The 20,034-nt window shown below is 39.5% G+C and overlaps 1 protein-coding gene across 5 annotated transcripts in view; it reads right to left on the reverse strand.

Annotated features, from left to right (window-relative positions):
* LOC150079461 (transformer-2 protein homolog beta-like) overlaps nt 1-20,034 on the reverse strand; it is a 168,595-nt gene that overhangs the window by 123,646 nt on the left and 24,915 nt on the right. For all 5 annotated transcript variants that reach the window (XR_016547589.1, XR_016547591.1, XR_016547590.1 and 2 more), the window contains exon 2: nt 16,319-16,473. Coding sequence is in view for 2 of the 5 variants with exons in the window: in XM_090384103.1 (XP_090240229.1) it covers nt 16,319-16,473 (155 nt within the window). In the remaining 3 variants the exon portion in view is untranslated. The remainder of the gene's footprint in view (nt 1-16,318; nt 16,474-20,034) is intronic.

Below are 20,034 nucleotides of genomic sequence, written 5' to 3' on the forward strand. Positions count from 1 at the left end.
GCGTGATCCACATGGGTTAATTATAAATTTAGCATAACCACTTATAGATCAAGAATCACTGTATTTTTTTGTTCAGCTACTACATTTTTTCCTGCCCCAAAAGGCTTACATTGTGACATTTCATTACACTGTACAGTGCAATGAAACAGTCACAATGGCAGTCAGGAGACTCATGTGTGGGGGTGAGGGATGGGGGGGGGAGTAATCTCTATACAGGTCGACCATCAGTAATCCAGCAGCATTGGAACCTGTCGGGTGCTGGATTAGTGAGTTTGCCGGATCACCGGTGGTTATTTTAGCACATACATTTTACCCAACAGCTAACCACCTTCTTCTACCTTTAGCACGCTGATTGCCAAGCTAGTTTAAGAAAAAATTCCCCAGGGGCCAAAAAATATTTAGGAAATAATTTGATTAGTAATTCTAAAATAAATATTGTAATGTTGTTGTTGTAATATTGTATAAATAAATATTGTAATATTGTTGCAAGTAGAGATAGGGACGTGATAATCCCATTATATAAGGCCTATGTTAGACCACACTTGGAATACTGTGTTCAAGTATGGAGACCGCACCTAAAGAAAGACATCGAGCTTCTTGAAAGGGTGCAAAGAAGGGTAACTCGCCTGGTGAGATCGGCAAAAGGGCGTCCTTATGAAGAAAGACTTCGAATATGTGGGTTGCAGAGTTTGGAAACTAGACACCTTAGAGGAGATTTGATTGAGGTGTTTAAGGCTCTGAGAGGCATCAGTAAAATGAATGAGGACAAAATTTTCAAGATTATAAATGATGCTAGAACTAGGGGACATAAATTCAAGTTACGCGGGGAAATGTTTAGATTGGACTGCAGGAAGTTTTATTTTAGCCAGCGAGTTATAAATTACTGGAATAAGTTGCCTTCATGGGTAGTAGAGGCCGACAGTTTGGGGAAATTCAAAGGTCATCTGGATAGTACTTTCGGGTAAGGGAAGCGCATAGGATGATAGGATTAATTTCCTTTTTATTTAATTTTTAATTTCATTTTATTATTTTTATTTATTTATTAATTATTATTATTATTTATTTATTTAATTTTTGTTTTTATCATTGTTTTGTTCGGATTTTTTTTTTTTTTTTTTTTTTTTTCTGGCTGGTGCAGCATAAGCCATAGGCTTTCTTGCACCATACGGCCGTTACTAATACTAATACTAATGTCAGTGTTGTCATTTTTTCGCTTAAAATATATATAAAAAAGTCTTTTTTTTTTTTTTTTAATGTTGCATATATGTGGCCAACTTGGCCACATATATTGGTTACTTTATTTCTTGAGAAGCCGTGTCACCCACATACGTGTGACGCTATTACGGCATACATACAAAGGTCGTTTGTGATTATTTTATTGCACACACGGCGAGCGCTGCAATAAAACTAATTATGATAAAATAAATTCTCAAACACTGCAATAAGTTTGTCAGTATTGTAAGAGATTTTGTGAAAACAAGTTCGTTGGAGTGCTGTATTATCCATCATATTCTCTCTCAATAATTGTGATCTCGAGCTAGCTGTGGACCTCATGACCAGATGGATTCGAACCATTGCAAGTTATGGTGCTACAAAGACTGTCTGCATCACTCCCCGTTCGAGAGCTTGGTGGACACCAGCACTGAACAACAGCTTTCAACAAAAACAAAATCTGCATAAGAGATGGAAAGTTTCAGGCACTATACAAGATCGTATTGCCTTCTCCAGAGCCCGGGCAGTTTTCAACCGTCAGAAAATATTTGCAATTAAAAAGTATTTAAATTCAACCCTACGAAAAGGCAAATCGTTTTATGACTTTCAACACACAGGATTACCTAAAGCACTGGACCTTGAACTGTGGATGGACCACATTGCACGGTTCTCAAACACTGTGGCCCCGATGCACCTAGGCAACTTACCCATCAACAACGTCCCTACTGATATGCTCGCCACCGTTCGCATCACCAGGAAGCAGCTTATAACTGCTATAAATGGATTGCCACCCACTGCAACTGCAGGCCCCGATCTTGTGCCACAATTCATGTTTAAATGTCTTAGCTCATTTATAATCGGTCCTCTACTATCAATTTTTAACCGTGTCTTAACGCAGCAATACTTTCCCCCTCTTTGGAACAGATATACTGTGAGGCCACACCCTAAATGCCAATCTGCAACCCTAATTAAACAGTTCAGACCAATTTCTCATTCTTCCAGCCTCCTGAAGCTCATGGAGAAGACATTACTTTCCACCATCATCAATCAAATCATGCCTCACAAACCCCCACAGATTCACTATGGCATTCCAGGTAGATCCACAGTCACCAATTTAACATCGATAACCAACACCATTCTTAGTGCACTAGAAGCTAAAGCAGAGCTTTCTGTCACCTACATCGCCTGAAAGCTGCTTTCGACTCCATCAGTATCCCCTCACTTGTTCACCTACTAGAAAACTACTTCTACATAAAAGGTGACATGTTGTGGTTTATCACAGCCCTGCTCTCTGACAGAACCATTCTTCTGAAAGCGGATCAACACACAATCCGGAGAAACATCACTGCGGGAGTTCCCCAAGGCGGAGTTCTCTCCGGAGCATTATTCACCGCTGTTATTATTCCGTTTGTGCAACAGAGAGAAGACATACTCTGCTATGCCGATGATATTAAAATATATACTCAGATTAACCCTGGCGAACATCAATAAAAAGATCTGTGAAAAGTTACACGACTTAGGATCCTATCTCCATCAATTTGGCCTCCTCATTAACCCTGCCAAATCAGCCCAAATTGTCTTTTCTCTGAAGCGCCAACCCACTGAAATCCAAGCTTCTCTAGATGGCATTCCCTTCCCAGTGGTCAAGATGCATACAGACTTAGGAGTCATCTTCGACTATAAACTGAGCTTCAACCCCCACATTGACAAGCTCATAGCAAAATTCTGTCAAATGCGCTGGACCACAAAACAACAACTGCTCCAAGTTAGGGATCTGGATGTGACTCGACGGTACATCACAGCTCAGTATACTCCGTCGTACTGTATGCCTCGGAAATTTGGGGGTCCGCGGCCCCTACCAACATCAAGCGCGTGTACTCCGCCGAATACTGGCTCCTTCGTTGGATCACGCAAAAACATCGTCGTCCACCCCAGCAAAGGACAACTGCGATGCCGACGTCACTTCACTTTGCCCGACTTCCAGATCTTGTATTTGAAAAACGCCTTGTTCTCACTGTCAAGATGACAACCGGAATGGTCTCGGAGCCAAGCATCTGGGAACTGTGTGGCTGGAGGATCTCTCTACCCGGACTGAGGTCAGCTCCCACGCTCACAGCTCACTACAACAGGCTATCACTCAGTGACCGCTTTCTCCCCAGGGAGATGCTCCCCACAATCCTTTCAATTGACGGCGACCTCTGTAGGTTTGTGAAGGATCGGAGGTACCGAAGACAGACCCTTAAGAGCCTGGCCTTGGCCAGGCAAAGTGCACATTGATAAGGGCAGCATAATAATGCCCAATATATTGTAAATAATGTTCAAAGCACGATGTCTTTATGAATATGTTGTAAATAAAGTCAACAATATCTTTATGAATATAAATATTAATATAACATAATGTAAATCTGAATATCTTTATTATTTCATTGTAAATATTGTGAAAAGCATAATATCCTGTAAATAATCTGACACTGATTCTATTTTATTGTTGGCTCTGGGGGATGAGCCCGAACTTCGATTTCGGCCCGTCTCCCCAAGGCTATTATTGTCCACCATCCAATGTAAAACCCCTGGCATTGCTGCTGTGAAGGGTCTATTGTATATACCACGTTTGTATACAATAAAGATTATATATATATATATATATTGTGTTGTTTTTCCCCAAGTTTGTATAAGTGTGTTGTAAAAAAAAAATCTAAAAAGGAATGGCTAAAAGAAAATTACTAAGATAAGAGGAACTGAGAGAAATTGCTGGAATTTACAATTAAGCAGAGTTTCAGAAGCTCAACTTTATCTGTTATGGACAATGTATGGTGTTTGTGCTTTACACCATGACAGGCACTTCCTTTATGCATTGGAACCATGGCTGGGGCCAAATGTGAGCAGGTTATAATAATAAATGCAGAAAAACAAGTGGGAATGACTTGCCAGTGTTTACGAGTTCGTGCCAACAGCTGATGCTTCAACCAACGCCACCAAAACAGTAGCAGCGGGTCAGTGTGTTGACCTGGGAAAATTGAAATTACATTCGTGGAAATTATGTCCGAATTCGCGGTGGAACCAGATTACCAGTGGCCGACCTATAACAGAAAACTGTTTTTTAAAATAAAGGAAAATTGTCATTAAAAAAAAAAAAAAAATTTTCCATTTTAAGTGTAAGTAATCCCCCTTTAATGAGTGTTATTTGCAGAAATTTATCATATATTTTATGCAACATTCAAATTTTTTGCCATATGCCAAAATATTTTGGATTCCAAATAGTAGTTTTCAGTGTTGCAGCCCTTTTTACTATAGTGCAGTTGGAGTTCAATAGTTTTTGTTGACACACAAGTATTTGGCAAAAAACTATTCAAAACAAAAAAAATACAGTAAAATCAAATACAGTGGATTCCAGTTATTTGAGCCACCAGTTAATCGGGACAGCCGTTTATTTGGGACAAATCTTAAAAAAACAGAAACCAATCGAGAAAATAGCCAGGGTTTACTTCGCTTAATTGGGACAGCATGCTGTTTAATCGGGGCAGGAGACCGCAACACTGGAGATTACTCTTTGATTGTGTCCGACGGTACCACATGGTTCGACCGAAATTCTGGAGGTCACAACCAAAAAACAATAAGCAGTCTCCTGTTTATTGGGCTTTTCTGTTAGTGAAATCTATCATAAACGGACAGCAAACTCGATCTTACTGAATTTGCAATAACATCGACAGCTGGAATTCTGTGGGTTATTATGGTGAATGTGTTTACACTTCCATGAAATCTTCAATCACATAAAAAAATTACTTTTCAGATCTTTTCTTCATTCCTATTTTTAAAGCTTTGTAACTCATTACTCCATTCTCACTTGCACGTATTGTGTTACTTGCAATTTGTGTGTGCTGTGTTCTTTGTTATTGATTGCTTATCTTTTTACTGTTTTAAATTTTAACCCCCACCCACAAATGTCAGTGAACTGAAATGTCAACTAGTTTGTATGTACATATTCCAGTACATATTAATTATTCCGATTATCATGTATATTCTTCCAATTTTCACGTATCATTTAATTTTTTAATTGGTAAGGTAATAAAGGGTAAATTTGTGCTTAATATATCTTTGCTTTTATAATAGCCTGGGGATAATATTCCTCCTATTTTTGCTAATTAGAATTGCTGTTTAATAGAATTAAAATTCAATTCACAAACGTGATCACAATGACCGGTGTTTACTGCACATCATATAGTGAAAGGTACTTTACTATGGTGAGTTCGTCGTAACGTGATTTGATTGTACAGTGAACCAATTGTGGGGAGGAGAGGGGGTACATTGTATTTTTAACTATATTACGTAAAACTTCAGCTAATTAGGGCAGCCGCTTAATCGGGCCAAAATGCACTAGTCCCGATGTGTCCCAATTAACCAGAATGGACTGTAGATGATTTTTCCATTCTAAATATTTCTAGAGTTATGCACATCAACTTGGATGATGAAGAAATTGAAATTTCTTAAAAAGGTTGAAACTTAAATTGAAGTGTTTCATATGAAGTAATAATAAACATATCGGTGATGTAAAGCAGAAATAAACTCTTATTACAAGAAATTAAGAAAAATAAATAAATATGAAATGCAATTTATTGTATAATAAAAATTCCTCAAACAGGTCAAAAGTGGTGTTATCTCAAAGCTGGTTTACCGGTTAGAAGCACAAGGTCTATATTAAGGCAAAAAAGAAAGCAGTCCAAGTCTTATGTAAAGTGGAAATAAATGGTACTTCTTTTAACTTCAACAGAAGCAACTATGTTCAAATCTTGTCACTGATATACTGGTATCTACAAAGTTAATGGCTATCTACACCATGTGTACTCGAGGCTATGTAACTTCTTTTATTTTATAAATAGAGCTGTGTTGATTTAATTACACTGGTTTACAGTGTATCTAGGGTTTAAAAGAGGGCGCTGTCCAATTACTGGTAAGACGCACAGTTTTGGTGCTCCACTATTTGTCGTGATTTTAGTAGTTTAAAGTATCACATCTTGCTCTACTTTGTGTCCGTCAAGTTTCTCTTCTCAAGATGCATCCACAGACATCAACTTCGTGAAGATCAGCCAAGGTAAACAAAAATTATGGTCACTTTTCTTTAGCAGTGATCTTGCTGGGCTACAACGTGAGACCTTCCCATTGTATATTAAGTTGAACTTTGTTAAAGCTATCGGTACCGCAAATATCGCTTAAATGATGATAATATCAACTATCGGGAATTGCAAATGAACAACTTTAAAGCTACATGTTTTTGCATGATGAATATCAGATATTTTACTGGTTTTCTGCCTAATTTTAATATGGTGCCTGATAAACAAAGACAGTTGTTCTCAGTGTACACCACGCGGTCGAGCCCTGATTGGTCGGACATTGTCCGAGTGACCGTTATTAGTGTGAGTTATTTGCCACGTACTTTAAGACATCTATACCATAAACATTTAGGGGTACTAAATATATTAGATCTAATACAAGGTTAATAAAAGTTATTTAATGTCACTACATTTATGATATTTTGAATACATATAACAATACGTTCTCAGTGTCCCACGCGGTCGAGCCCTGATTGGTCAGACCTTGTCTGAGTGACCGTTAGTGCGAGTTACTTGCTACTTCAAGATATCTATATCCAAAACATTTTAGGGGTACTAAATATATTTAACACAGGATTAATAAAAGTCAGGTAATGTCACTACATCATGATATTGAGAATATATATAATAATGTGCACAGTGCTGACCTCCCAGAACGAATAATAAACTAAGCACAACATCCAGATATTTTGGTGATTAGGGTTGAGATCTCTCCCCCCCCCCCACCTGACAAGCTTAGGTCAACAAGCTTAAACAGAATCTGCACTAAGCATTGCACTCCTGCAGCTAAACAATTCAGTAGTTGCCGTTCAGAACTCTTCATCCGGGGAAAATATGGAACCGATAAACCGAAACAATCCCGATAATCCGGACCTGGCCGTAAAATCGAAAAATCCAAGTACGCCTCTGAAAAAGGCTATAAATAACGATGACCCAACACTTATAGAGAATAACGAAGATTTGGACAGTACTCTAACAGCATCCACAGCAAAGAGAAAGGGCAAGCAATCCACAGCTCCCAGATCGGAGATGAAAACCCGCTCCAAAAGCGAGAACAAAGACCAAACGGAGCAGACTATCTCCCAACAAGAAAATGTGTCAGAAAAAGGGCAGGAAAAACAAGAAGCCCCACTGGACCCCAGACTGCCCGAAGGCACTGCACTGGAGCAGTCTCTTATTTTAAGGACTACCCTAGAAAGCCTATTTAAAGATCAACATAATAGGATTACAACTGCACTCCGGGGGGAAATAGTGGGATTATGGATGAAAATGGAGACAATCCTAGTCCAGACCAACTTGGAAAAAGAGGTTGCCTTAGCCAAACTTCGTCTATCAAAACAGTAGGGCAAAGGAAATGCTACAGCGCATCCCTACCTACTCCCAAGCGCTGAGGACCAACCTAAACAAGCCAAATGAAAGCACCATTACAAACCGAACCACAACAGCACAGAGAAAAACCCTCATACCAAAACAGCACCTAGTTGTACTAAAGCCAGCCTCTACAGAAACACACAAGACCAGTGAAGAAGTAAAACAAACAATAGTAGAAAAACTGAAGGGTGACTTCAAGCATACTAAGATTAGATCTATTCGGAAAACAAGAAACGTAGGGGTGTTAATTGAAACTGAAACTGCGGAGGACATAAAAGGTATATTCAGCAACCCCAAAATTCCAACGCTGGGACTCCTAGCAGAGCCTCCTAGACGGAAAGGGCCAAGCATCATTGTATTTGATGTAGACAAAGAAACAACACCAGAAGAATTAACAGAGGAAATATACTGCAAAAACTTGAAGCAGACACTCATGGAGGAAGAATCAGGGCAACACATTATGCCGAAATATAAAACTAAATCCAGAAACGGAAATGCCATAAATTGGATCATAGAGCTCTCAGCAGCGGCCTGGAAATCATTGAGCCAACAAACAAGAATCTATATAAACTGGGGCAGCCATCGTTTTCGTGAGCATGTAGCTGTTCCCAAATGCTACAGGTGCTGCCGCTTTGGTCACACAACCCACACCTGTAAGCAAACACAGCCTACCTGTGGGCATTGTGCAGACATCGGACATGAATTCGCATTTTGCCCCAGGAAAGCAGAACCTGCAATTTGTGTGAATTGTAAAGAAATGAAGCTGCCATTTGATCACTCACTATGGGATAATAAGCGTCCAATCTACATAAAGGCTAAGAGTGTACAAAACAGAACCGACTATGGGGAATAACAGGAATCACTATAATCAAAAAAAGATTAAATTCGCACAGCACAATGCTCAGAGATCTAAGGCTGTTGCCGCACAAATGGCTAAAAAAAAGCCACGGAAGAAAATTATGACATACTAATGCTACAGGAGCCTTATACCTAACAACAAAGAAGTAAAAGGCTACCCCCTACATTACAAGATCGTACAAGTTGATGGAGACAACCCGTGAGCTGCCATCGCTGTCCGGAATCCTGACCTCACAGTAACCAAGATCTCAGACCTATGTACAAACTGGGCCGTATGTGCCCATATAGCCTCACCGTTAGGGGAATTTTATGTCACCTCTATATATGCCCGTCCGGGAGAAGATATATTGCCCGTAACAAGATATTTGCAAAATATCCAACTACAAATGCAGAATGCCAAACTCATAGTAGGAATGGACGCCAACTGCAGATCCCCTGCTTGGCACAGTGAGAGACCAGATCGTGGGGGTGCCAGAAATGGTCAGCGCCTGGAGGATTACATCTCCAACAGTAATCTAGCAGTTCTGAACAGACCTAATCAACCATCAACTTTCTCCAGCACACTATGGGAGTCAAATATAGATGTAACTCTGGCCACTCGGTCGATTGTTGGGCATCTCTCCCCCTGGGTGGTACAAGAACACAGGACTACCTCAGACCACAGAGTCCTAACCTTTGACCTCCACCACTCCCTCGTAGCACAGTATCCACCTAGATCCGTCTCGCCAAGATACGCTATCCAAAAAGCAGACTGGAACTTATTCCAACAAACATTGATGGAAAAAGCTAGAAATTTCGACCCAAAATATCTCAATCCTGACCAACACCAACAAAAAGTAACGCAGCTTATAACTGAAGCAGCAAACATAGCCATCAGGAAGAAGAAGCCCATTCCCAAAGTGGTCCACTGGTGGTCACCAGAACTCCAGGCAATAAGACAGCGAGTGAATAATGCCCGAAAAAGGTTCCAAAGGGCACGCAGATCTTGGCCCCAAGCAGAGGTTGACATACTCAGACAGCAATACCGGGAGGTCAGGAACCAATATACGGCTCAAATTAAAACAAGAAAGAGACACTCCTGGGAAGACTGTCTCCACAGTGGGAAATGCAGACCCCTGGGGATTGGTATATAAAATCACCACCAGTAAATTGCCCAGGGGAGAAGTCGTTGCTGCCACCTTAACACCTCAAGAGACATACACTAGATCCTGGCACTCTTCCATTAATAATATATTGGACCATATCCTCCTACCTTCAACAATTCTACACACGCATGAACAGAGAACTCTCTGCAAGGGGAATGATAAATACTCCACCCAGACAGTGAAGCCACCTTTCACGATAACGGAACTCAACATAGCTGCAGCCAAAATGCAAAACAGGAAAACTCCTGGTGAAGATCAAATAGAGCCGGAAATACTAAAAAAGGCAGTGGAAATTATACCGGATACTATATTAAACCTAGCAAATCAATGCCTCACAGAGGGTTTCTTTCCAACTTCGTGGAAGACAGCCCGAGTCAGACTTATCCTGAAAAACCCCACTAAACCCCAGGACATGCTAGGCTCATACAGGCCTATCGCTCTGCTGTCGATGCTGAGTAAGCTCGTTGAGCGACTCATCTACCACAGAATTGAAAACCGTTACCAGAATGCTCAATTGATGTCTAGAAACCAATTTGGTTTCAGGAGGGGATGCTCCACCACTGATGCCTTCGAGAGGATCATTGATGCAGTCAGAAACTAATAGGAAATATTTCCTCCTCATCTCAATTGACTTCGCTGGAGCCTTTGCCTCCCTCTGGTGGCCCAGCGTTCTGGCCAGGCTCCGACAGGCTGAAATCCCATCAAATCTATTTCGCTGTATGAAATCTTACCTGGAAAACCGAAGAATCACTGTCAGCACTCCCTTTACCTCTGTATCCAGACCGGTTTACAGGGGCTGCCCCCAGGGATCCGTCCTGGGGCCGCTCCTCTGGAACCTGGTGCTTGATGAGTTTTTAAACCTGGATGTTCCAAATGTCATTACACAGGCATACGCTGATGATCTGATTATGATGCTTCAAGCAGACAGCAGGGCTCAACTGGAGGCCATAGGCAATCATGCCACACAGATGCTACAGGATTGGGCCAAGAGGAATCTTCTAACAATCTCAACCGAAAAAACAAACTCAATACTCCTCAGGGGTGCTCTTGACCCTGGTAGACCTCCACTAATCAAAATAAATGGAGCGACCATCAAACTCAAACAGGAACTAAAATACTTAGGAATAACACTAGACCGAAACTTGAACTTCACATCTCATCTCTGTTATCTCAGAACGAAAACAAGAAGGCTCTCGGCCCTGATAACCAAAATCACCAGGAGGGACTGGGGACTAAAGAAGAGGGCCCTCTCTCTTCTATACAAAGCCCTCTTCACCCCTATCCTTTCCTATGGTGCAGGTGCCTGGTATCAGAAAGCAAACACAGCAGTCAACAAGAAAAAGCTGGAGTCGATCCACCGATCCATACTTTTGACAACAACTAGAGCCTGCTGCACGGTGAGCACCCATGCGCTCCAGGTCCTGGCAGGCTTCCTTCCCTTGGACCTGGAGATTGTGCGCTGTGGGCTGCTACACCAACATTCGAAAGGAAGAACCACAACTTATCTAGGTTACACAACAGATCCACAAAAAAGCAAATCCTCAGAAAATAAGAGGTTAACGGAACACCTGCAATCTATCTGGCAAAATAGATGGAATCTCACCACAAAAGGGCAAGTCACCAAAAAATTTATACCCGATGTCAGCAGGGTATATCCTATTTCCCCGTCCTGGTTTTCTCCTGGCTTGCACACCACCTTCCTTCTTACAGGACATGGCTCCTTCAGAGGAAAACTCCACGAGCTGGGAATCTCTGACAACCCGAGCTGTAACTGCGGTCAGGAGGAAACATGGGAACATCTTATCCATGACTGTGACAACTACGAGGACCTCAGATGTCAGCGATATACACGCATCACCTCCTTGCTAAAAAACCGAGAAGAAATAATATTGCAAGAAGAAGATAATTACCGGGCTTTCGCCGTCTTTGCCCGCGAACTCTTTGAAAGACAAAGATCCCTACCACATATCACTAACCTATGAAAGACTGCGAAACTCTGAACTAGTGACCACCTGAGGCAGATACAACACATGAGCATGACAAACTGGACCTGACTTCTGGACTTGGACCACCACTGAACCAATGCAAAGACGAAGATTGCAACTTGGACTTGGACCTTGAAGATTACATCTTATGATGCCATACAGCCATATGGTGCCCTGGCTCTGTCTAGCCTGCTTTTTACTCCCCTTTCCCTAGCAGGGGGGGATGGCCTCCTGCCACCCCTCTTTCTCTTCTGGTGGGGCATGGGCATGCCCCACTATTTCAACAGGGGTCATCTTCCCTATAGACCCCTTACTTCCAATTTCCAACCCCCCAGTCTTCCACCTCCCCTCCCATCTCTTTCTCTTTACAACAGCGCTTGCCCCACACGTACAAATTTAAAACACCAAAATTCATGCCCGACCCATTAGGAAATATTATTATCTCCAGCGCTTATCCCGTATAGCCCGTCTAAGTTGCGTAGAATGTACCATCTGTGCCCAAAAGAAAAGAAGAATTATTATTTTAATGATTTTTTTTTTTTTTATTATTATTTTATTTTCTATTTTTTTTTTTTTTAGGTCCTAGCCACTGAAATCTCAGGAAAATAGGTGGTAGGACCTGCCAGAGCAAACTATAAGGGAACACCTGGCTGGCCTCCACGTGGCGGAGTACGTAAACGACAGGTCCCATCTGGGGCCTGGCGGCTAACAAGCCAGAGGAACAAGGGGCACAACATATTACACAATACATGATCCACACACTTTTAAACCTCTGGCCTAGACAGCGTACCGTCCTCGATACAAAGAACATACGCGGAGATGGGGTAAATCCCTGGTGCCGTTAGACCCAAAAAATACTCTGTACTCTGTATCTAGGGTTTGAGTAAAAGTATGTGGCAGTTATTTATGCATGTTTACTGATTACTAAACCGAAGTCCGTTTGTTTCTATCATGTAAAGATTTTTCACAATTCATTAACAAAATATTACCTAGGTATTATATGCAAATGTGTACATAACTATAGTTTCTGCAATGGTTTACAATTTTTATACCCCTATATTTGTAATCAGTATCAAATATTTGCCTCAAATACAACAGTTTGTGCACGTTTAACCAGTAGCCACACACACACACACCAAGGTAGCCGACCGTGACCACAAAGGTAAACAACCCCCCATCCCGCTCTTCCGACCCATCTTTTATTTTCCAAGTGGAGTCTGGGAGACTCCTGTGTGTAGTTACGGGTTAAACTTGTCTGAGCATGCACTCACTTGTTTGTACAGTCCACTCAACCACAGAGCCTATATAAGTGGCACATCCCTTATGTGGTCACAAGTACTCCTGTAAAAACTGCCGTGAGCTCTCATTGTGTGTTAGTTTTCTTTTAGTATGGCAACCAGAAAGTGTATAAACAGTCCCGACATATTGTTACATATGTGGTTGTTTCGTTCATGTTAGGCAGAGGCGAAATATTACTGATTTTATAAAAAAATCGTATTATGCATACTTTGACATAAAACTAGGCGATCAGGATAAATCGTGGGCACCGAATAAAGTATGCCATACATTTGTCGAACATCTTAGAAAATGGAGTCAAGGAAAAAAGGTGTGCTTGCCATTTGCTATTCCTATGGTGTGGTGCAAGCCAGTACAGCCATTCCGAATGTTACTTTTGTGTATGTGACACGTTAAAGGTTTGCAATTCAAAATATAAAAAGGACATCAAATATCCAGATCTACCGTCAACCATAAGATCGGTTCCACATGGACCTGATCTGCCTGTAAAAACTCCACCAGAAACTTTGGAGTCCACATCATCTTCCACCAAAGCAGAAGCTAAACAGGTTAGAGAAGAGGAATGTTATCAACCAGAAAATATTTTAAAGCCACAGCAATTCACGCAAGTCGAACTGAACGATTTGGTAAGGGACTTAGGTCTTCCAAAGTATGCTGCTGAAATTCTGGGATCCGGACTTCAAGTGAAGAACTTACTTGCTCCAGGTACATAATTTTCCTGGTACAGAAACCGTGAAAGGGAGTTTATACGGTATTTTTCACAAGGTCCTCTCGTATATTGCAGTGATATCACATTTAATAAGTGCCTTAGGAGCTCCATATGTTCCTAGTGAATGGAGACTATTTATATACTCTTCTAAGACTAGTTTAAAAGGTGTTCTCTTGTATAATGGAGATAAGTACACATCTGTGCCAGTTGCTCATTCAGTCTACTTAAAAGAAACTTATGACAATCTAAAGTTGCTTTTGAAGAAAATTAAATATCAAGATCACAAATGGCAACTATGTGGAACCTTAAAAGTGTTACGTTGTTGGAGCAACAGGGTGGGTACACTAAAATGCCATGCTTTATTTGTGAATGGGATAGCAGAGCTAAAGCGCTGCATTGGACAAAGAAGAAATGGCCTTGGAGGCACAATCTTACACCGGGGTAAAAAAATATTGTGCATGAAAGTTTGGCGAAGCCAGATAAAATACATTTACCTCCACTGCATATCAAGTTAGGCATAATGAAGCACTTTGTTAAAGCACTGAATAAGGATGGCAACAGCTTTAAGTACCTGTGCAGTAAATTTCCCGGTTTATCTGAGGCAAAACTTAGAGGGTATCTTCATTGGTCCCCAAATTAGAAAATTGGTTGTAGACTGTCAGTTTGAAACTACGACTAACGTTGAAAGGGAAGCCCGGATTGCTTTTAAAAGGCTCTTAAAAATATAATAGTCGATTCCATTTATTTGGGACACATCGGGACTAGTGCATGTTGGCCCGATTAAGCGGATGCCCCAATTATCCGAAGTTTCACGCAAATAGTTAAAAATACAAGGACCCCAGCTTTAAAACTGGTTCACTATACAATCAAATCAAGTTACAATGGACTCACCACAGTAAAGTACTGTTAATTATACGATGTGCAGTAAACACTGGTCATTGTGATCACGTTTATGAATTGAATTTTAATTCGATTAAACAGCGATTCTAATTAGCAAAAATAGGAGGAATATTATCCACATGCTATAAAAGTAAAGATATATTAAGCACAAATTTACCCTTTATTACCTTAACAATTAAATTAAATGATACGTGAAATCGGAAGAATATACGTGATAATCAGAATAATTAATACGTACTGGAATATGTACATACAAACTAGTTGACATTTCTGTTCACTGACATTTGTGGGTGGGGGTTAAAATTTAAAACAGTAAAAAGACAAGCAATCAATAACAAAGAACACAGCGCACACAAATTGCAAGTAGCACAACAAGCGCAAGTGAGAACGGAGTAACAAGTTACAAAGCTTTAAAAATAGGAATGAAGGGAAGATTACAAAAATGAATTTTTTTATGATTGAAGATGTCATGGAAGTGTAAACACATTTCACCATAATAACCCACAGAATTCCAGCTGTCGGTATTATTGCAAATTCAATAAGATTGAGTTTACTATCCGTTTATAATAGATTCCACTAACAGAAAAGCCCAATAAACAGGTGACTGCTAATTGTTTTATTGTTTTATGGCTGTGACCTCCAGAAATCCGAACAACCACGTAGTACAGTTGAAGACAATCGTAGTGTAATCTCCAGTGCTGCAGTCTCCTGCCCTGATTAAAGGCATGTTGTCCCAATTAAGCGAAATAAACCCTGGCTATTTTCCGGATTGGGTTCTGTTTTTTAAGATTTGACCCAAATAAACGGCTGCCCCGATTAACTGGTGGCCCAAATAACCGGAATCCACTGTATTAGCAAATTCAGCCAAAAAAAAATCATAGCAAACCCACCTCCTCTATACTCGTAATGGAAAACTTTCTAGGAAATCATAAATCACAGGATTATGAGAAAATTGTTCAAAATATGCTCAAAAACCTTTGCAATTTAGGTTGCAATATGAGCATCAAAATTCACTTTTTGCATGCTCATCTTGATTTTTCCCCTGCAAATCTTCCACAGATGAGCAAAGAACAAGGGGAGAGATCCATAAAGATATAAAGGAAATGGAGCAGAGGTACCAGGGAAGGTGGAATACAAGCATGATGACCGACTACTGCTGGTGTTTAAAAAGAGAGAAACCTGACATTGTACATAAAAGAAAAACAATTAAACATTGTTTTCAAACAAAGAGATGAAGGTCTGATTAATGAAAGTTTCAGAAGTTTGATTAATGCTTGTTAGTATTTACGTATTTTTTGATATGAAAATGTAATCCTATCAATTTGTCATTACTAAATACAATAAAGTTATACACTTTTGTAAAAAACAATACTTTTTTATTTCTTCAATTGTGATGTATCTGGATGTGATAGAAAAAAATCTTAAGTCATATTTGAAATCACAGCAACATATTTTGTCGGTGGGACCTATTGAAATTCAAACCCCAGTGAACAAACTTAAATTTGTAAACTAGTGTTATCTGCATGTCGATAGTGACCTTTGGAAGGTGGAATAAGTTTGAGAAAAAATTTATTATGTAAAGAAAAGTTTTTTTGCTATATTTGTAGTGGAGCATTGCAAATTCCAAAACTCCTGTAAAATTTTCATATATGATTAGAGTTCATCTTTGTAGAGAATTATGTAGGATTTTTTATTTTATGTAAGGAAATATACACCCCTTTGAAAATATCTTACCTTGATCTGGATTGTTTTCTTGTATAAGATCGAGATCTTGAGCGAGAACGAGGGCTACGTGAATGGTGGGCTGCTTCAGCACTTGGAGAACGTGAATGACGCGAAGGACTCTTTTCAGAGCGTCTAGACCCATCCTCCTGAAGCTCAATACTTCCCTAAAAGTAAATTAGAAACCATTATCAACAAATAAGTAAACCAAAAACTGTAAAGATGCCACGTAATTTATTTGTAGTTTTAATTAACTAGCAAATACAAAAATTTAAGTGAGACAGTTCCACAAAGTAATAATCTGGTGTAATTTTTGCTTATTAACCCTCTAGTGGGAATGCTTTAATTAAATTTGTATACCAAAAACAAATCCTTAAAATATCTTAGAATTAAGTCAGTGTAAATTGCAAACTTCTGGTGAAAGCAAACCTAAACAGAGGCCAAGCAAGCTGATAATTCTAGGCATTATCTTCTCTTCACATCACTCCTGTGTTTTCAGTAGAACTCTAGTTTTAACTTCTTGTTGCAGTGCATTTAAAGCAGGTCATCCAGGAAATAATTTTTTTTTTTTTGATAACAAGACTGCTGTTACTAAACATACAATAAATTCCACTATAACACATACACACCTATAGTGCTGTTTTCTTTTGATAGGCTCTATGAAATGCAATGCATTTTTTTTATAAAACTACACTGATCCATCTAAAACACTTTCTTGCTTATATTACTGTTTTTAAGTTTCAAGAAGGTATAAAGATAAATATATCCATTCTTGACTTCTGGGAAATGAATGATGCAGTTTACTTCATAAAAATTTCCAGTGCAAGAGATGTTTATTCATATTTAGCTCAAAGCTCTGGCAGCTCTTTAAATTCAGTGCCTCCTTATTTATCAAGTACATTGGCATGCTCACTTCAGCTTCCCCCCCCCATTTAATTCAGCAGTGTTCAACCACTTATCTTATTGATACAGTAATCAGTATCTTGTTCATAATATGGCATCAATAAATTTCATTAATGACGTTTTTATTACTAAATTTATACAGATACGGAAAATGCTGTTGTTGTTGTTATTTGGTTTTTAGGAGCATTAGCAACTAAGGCCATATTGCTCCAGGGATATGTGGTGGTCACTCCCTGACCTTTCTGCATCCTCCGTATTTGGTGACTCACGGGCTCGAACCCCGGTCTAATCAAGAAGCATGTGCTACGCACTGCTGCTCCTGCCCACCTGGCTACGGAGGCACCAATCATTTTTATCAGTAAAGGATTTGTAGTTTTATAGTTTATTTTTCATAGTATGAATCAGAGCTGTAATACTCAGAATTGCTAAAAAAATTCAAAGACGTATACTTAACTACATAAATTCTCTTCTAATAAACATGTGTTCTTAATAAATAACATATTGTGCTAATATATTTAGCTTAACAAATTTCCATTAATAAATTTATAATAACCTTAAATGAAAACATGTATAAAATTTTCTTTTCAAAATAATTTTTGTTGCAGAGTTTACCATCGCCAAGTTGACTGTGTCCATGCCACATTGCTCCAGTTTATTGTTACACCTATTACTGTTACACCTAAAAAGTCTTTTAGGTGTAACAGTATAAAAAGCCTTCCTAAAGGCTTTTTATACTGTATAGGATACCGTATAAAAAGTATAAATAATGTTTTATTTTTATATAGGATATCAAAATTATTTCTTGTATCCAGTTCCTTGGTCACTGCATCATAGTAACCTATCTTGGAAGCAGAACCCAAGAATACCTTTCAGACAAGTTAAAGGTGTTTCAGGGATGAGGGGGAACACTTGGGAATTGTGGCAAAGATAAAGAAAGAGCCTTCAAAAGCAAGCAGCAACTTTCTTCCTACACAGTAAATGGAGAAACATATTCATTTAGTTAGCCCCTCTATCGATGGGCTGACTACCTGCAAACTTCATTAAACAGAGTATAGAATGGAAATCACATAGCATGCTATGTTAAAAGCATTCTGATATTTGCAATGGCAAAATGCAAATGAAATTAACTAAACAACACAAGCACTTAGCAGCATAATGTTCTACCAAACAATGAAGGGCACTTGATCACAAGTTGCAATGACTTACAATCATTGTAATGTGAGCAAAGCAAACTTTTGGATTTTGTATGAATGAGCAGTTTGATTCATACGGAATCCAAAGGCATTTTGCAAATTTCTCTAACATATCTTAATGTAATGTTTTATTTTTCAAACGTCTGAAATGTTCAATTTTATGCATAAATGTTTTCTTGTGGCCAATATAACCATACAAACAGTTCTGCTGAGCAGGAGGACTGTTTGTACGGTAGTCTGAAACCTCTGATAGCAAATAAAAGCAACCCCAGAGGCTCATATCTGGTGAGTATGGGCTTGGCACACCCAGAGTTCTGAGCTGGATATCCATTCTTCTCTTACTTGGTGATTTTCTTCTACTTCTGACTCACTCTCTCCCTCAAGGTAATTCAGATTTTAGGCCTAAATGGATGGCTGTTATTATTATTTGGGGTTTTTTTTTAGGAGCATTAGCAACTAAGGCCATATTGCTCCGACAATATGCGGTGGTCACGGGCTCGAACCCCGGTCTAATCAAGAATTGTGTGCTACGCACTGCTGCTCCTGCCCACCTGGCTATGGAGGCCCAAATGGATGGCAGATGAACTAATGAAACTTATGGCAGAGAAGAAAAATGCATGGGATGCATATAAATTATCAGGTGAAACAGAAGACTATGGTAGTCTGTAATCAAATCACAAAGGAGGTTAGGCAAGCAATGGCACATTATGAGAAATCTTTGGCAAAGGATGCAAAGTAAAACAGCGAAGACTTTTTTACTTATGCAAAATCTAGAACGAAGGTGACGGATTAGATTGGTTCACTTGATAGCAGTTCGATTGTTGATGAACCTGCTGAAGTAGCTGACAAACTGAATGAGTATTTTCCATCTACATTCACACATGAGGAATGTCTATAAGGAGCTAAATGATTTTGTAATAACCGAGAGCAAAGTGGAGGAGAAATTGTTGAAATGGAACATAAGAAAGGCACCTGGGATGGATGAGATCTATCCAGTTATACTAAGGGAGGCAGCGAAGGAAGTAAGCAAACTCGTAACCATGATAATGAGAACTTCTTTGGACTCTGGGGGGGGGGGATACCCAAAACCAGATGTGCAAATGTGTCCCCAATTTGCAAAAGGGATCAAAGGATGACACAAGCAATTACAGACCTATTAGTTTAACTTGTGTTATAGAAAAAATAATGGAATCACTGGTTAAAGAAGCAATGCAGGATCATCAAGACATGACTGCAGTTATAATTCAGACAGCATGGGTTTGTTAAGGGGAAGCCTTGTCTGACAAATCTGATTGGATACTATGTGGTCACAAAGGAATTGGATGCAACAAATAATTTTGATATCATATACTTGGATTTTAGGAAAGCTTTGGACATTGTTGCGCATGGAAGACTATTGTACAAATTGGAGCAGAATGGCATTAACGTCAAGTTGCTCCAATGGATAAAAGGATGGTTGAGTGGGAGACGACAGAGTGGTAATCAATGGACACTGCTCTTCGTGGACTAATGTTATTAGTGGGATCCCTCAGGGTTAGTGTTGGACCCATTGTTGTTTTCTGTATTTATCAATGATATTGTTGAAGGTACATCAGGATTAATGTCTAAGTTTGCAGACAATACAGAGTTGTT

This window comes from Mastigoproctus giganteus, chromosome 10 (assembly GCF_048544385.1).
Source record: "Mastigoproctus giganteus isolate SK-2022 chromosome 10, ASM4854438v1, whole genome shotgun sequence".
NCBI classification, from domain to species: Eukaryota; Metazoa; Arthropoda; class Arachnida; order Uropygi; family Thelyphonidae; genus Mastigoproctus; species Mastigoproctus giganteus.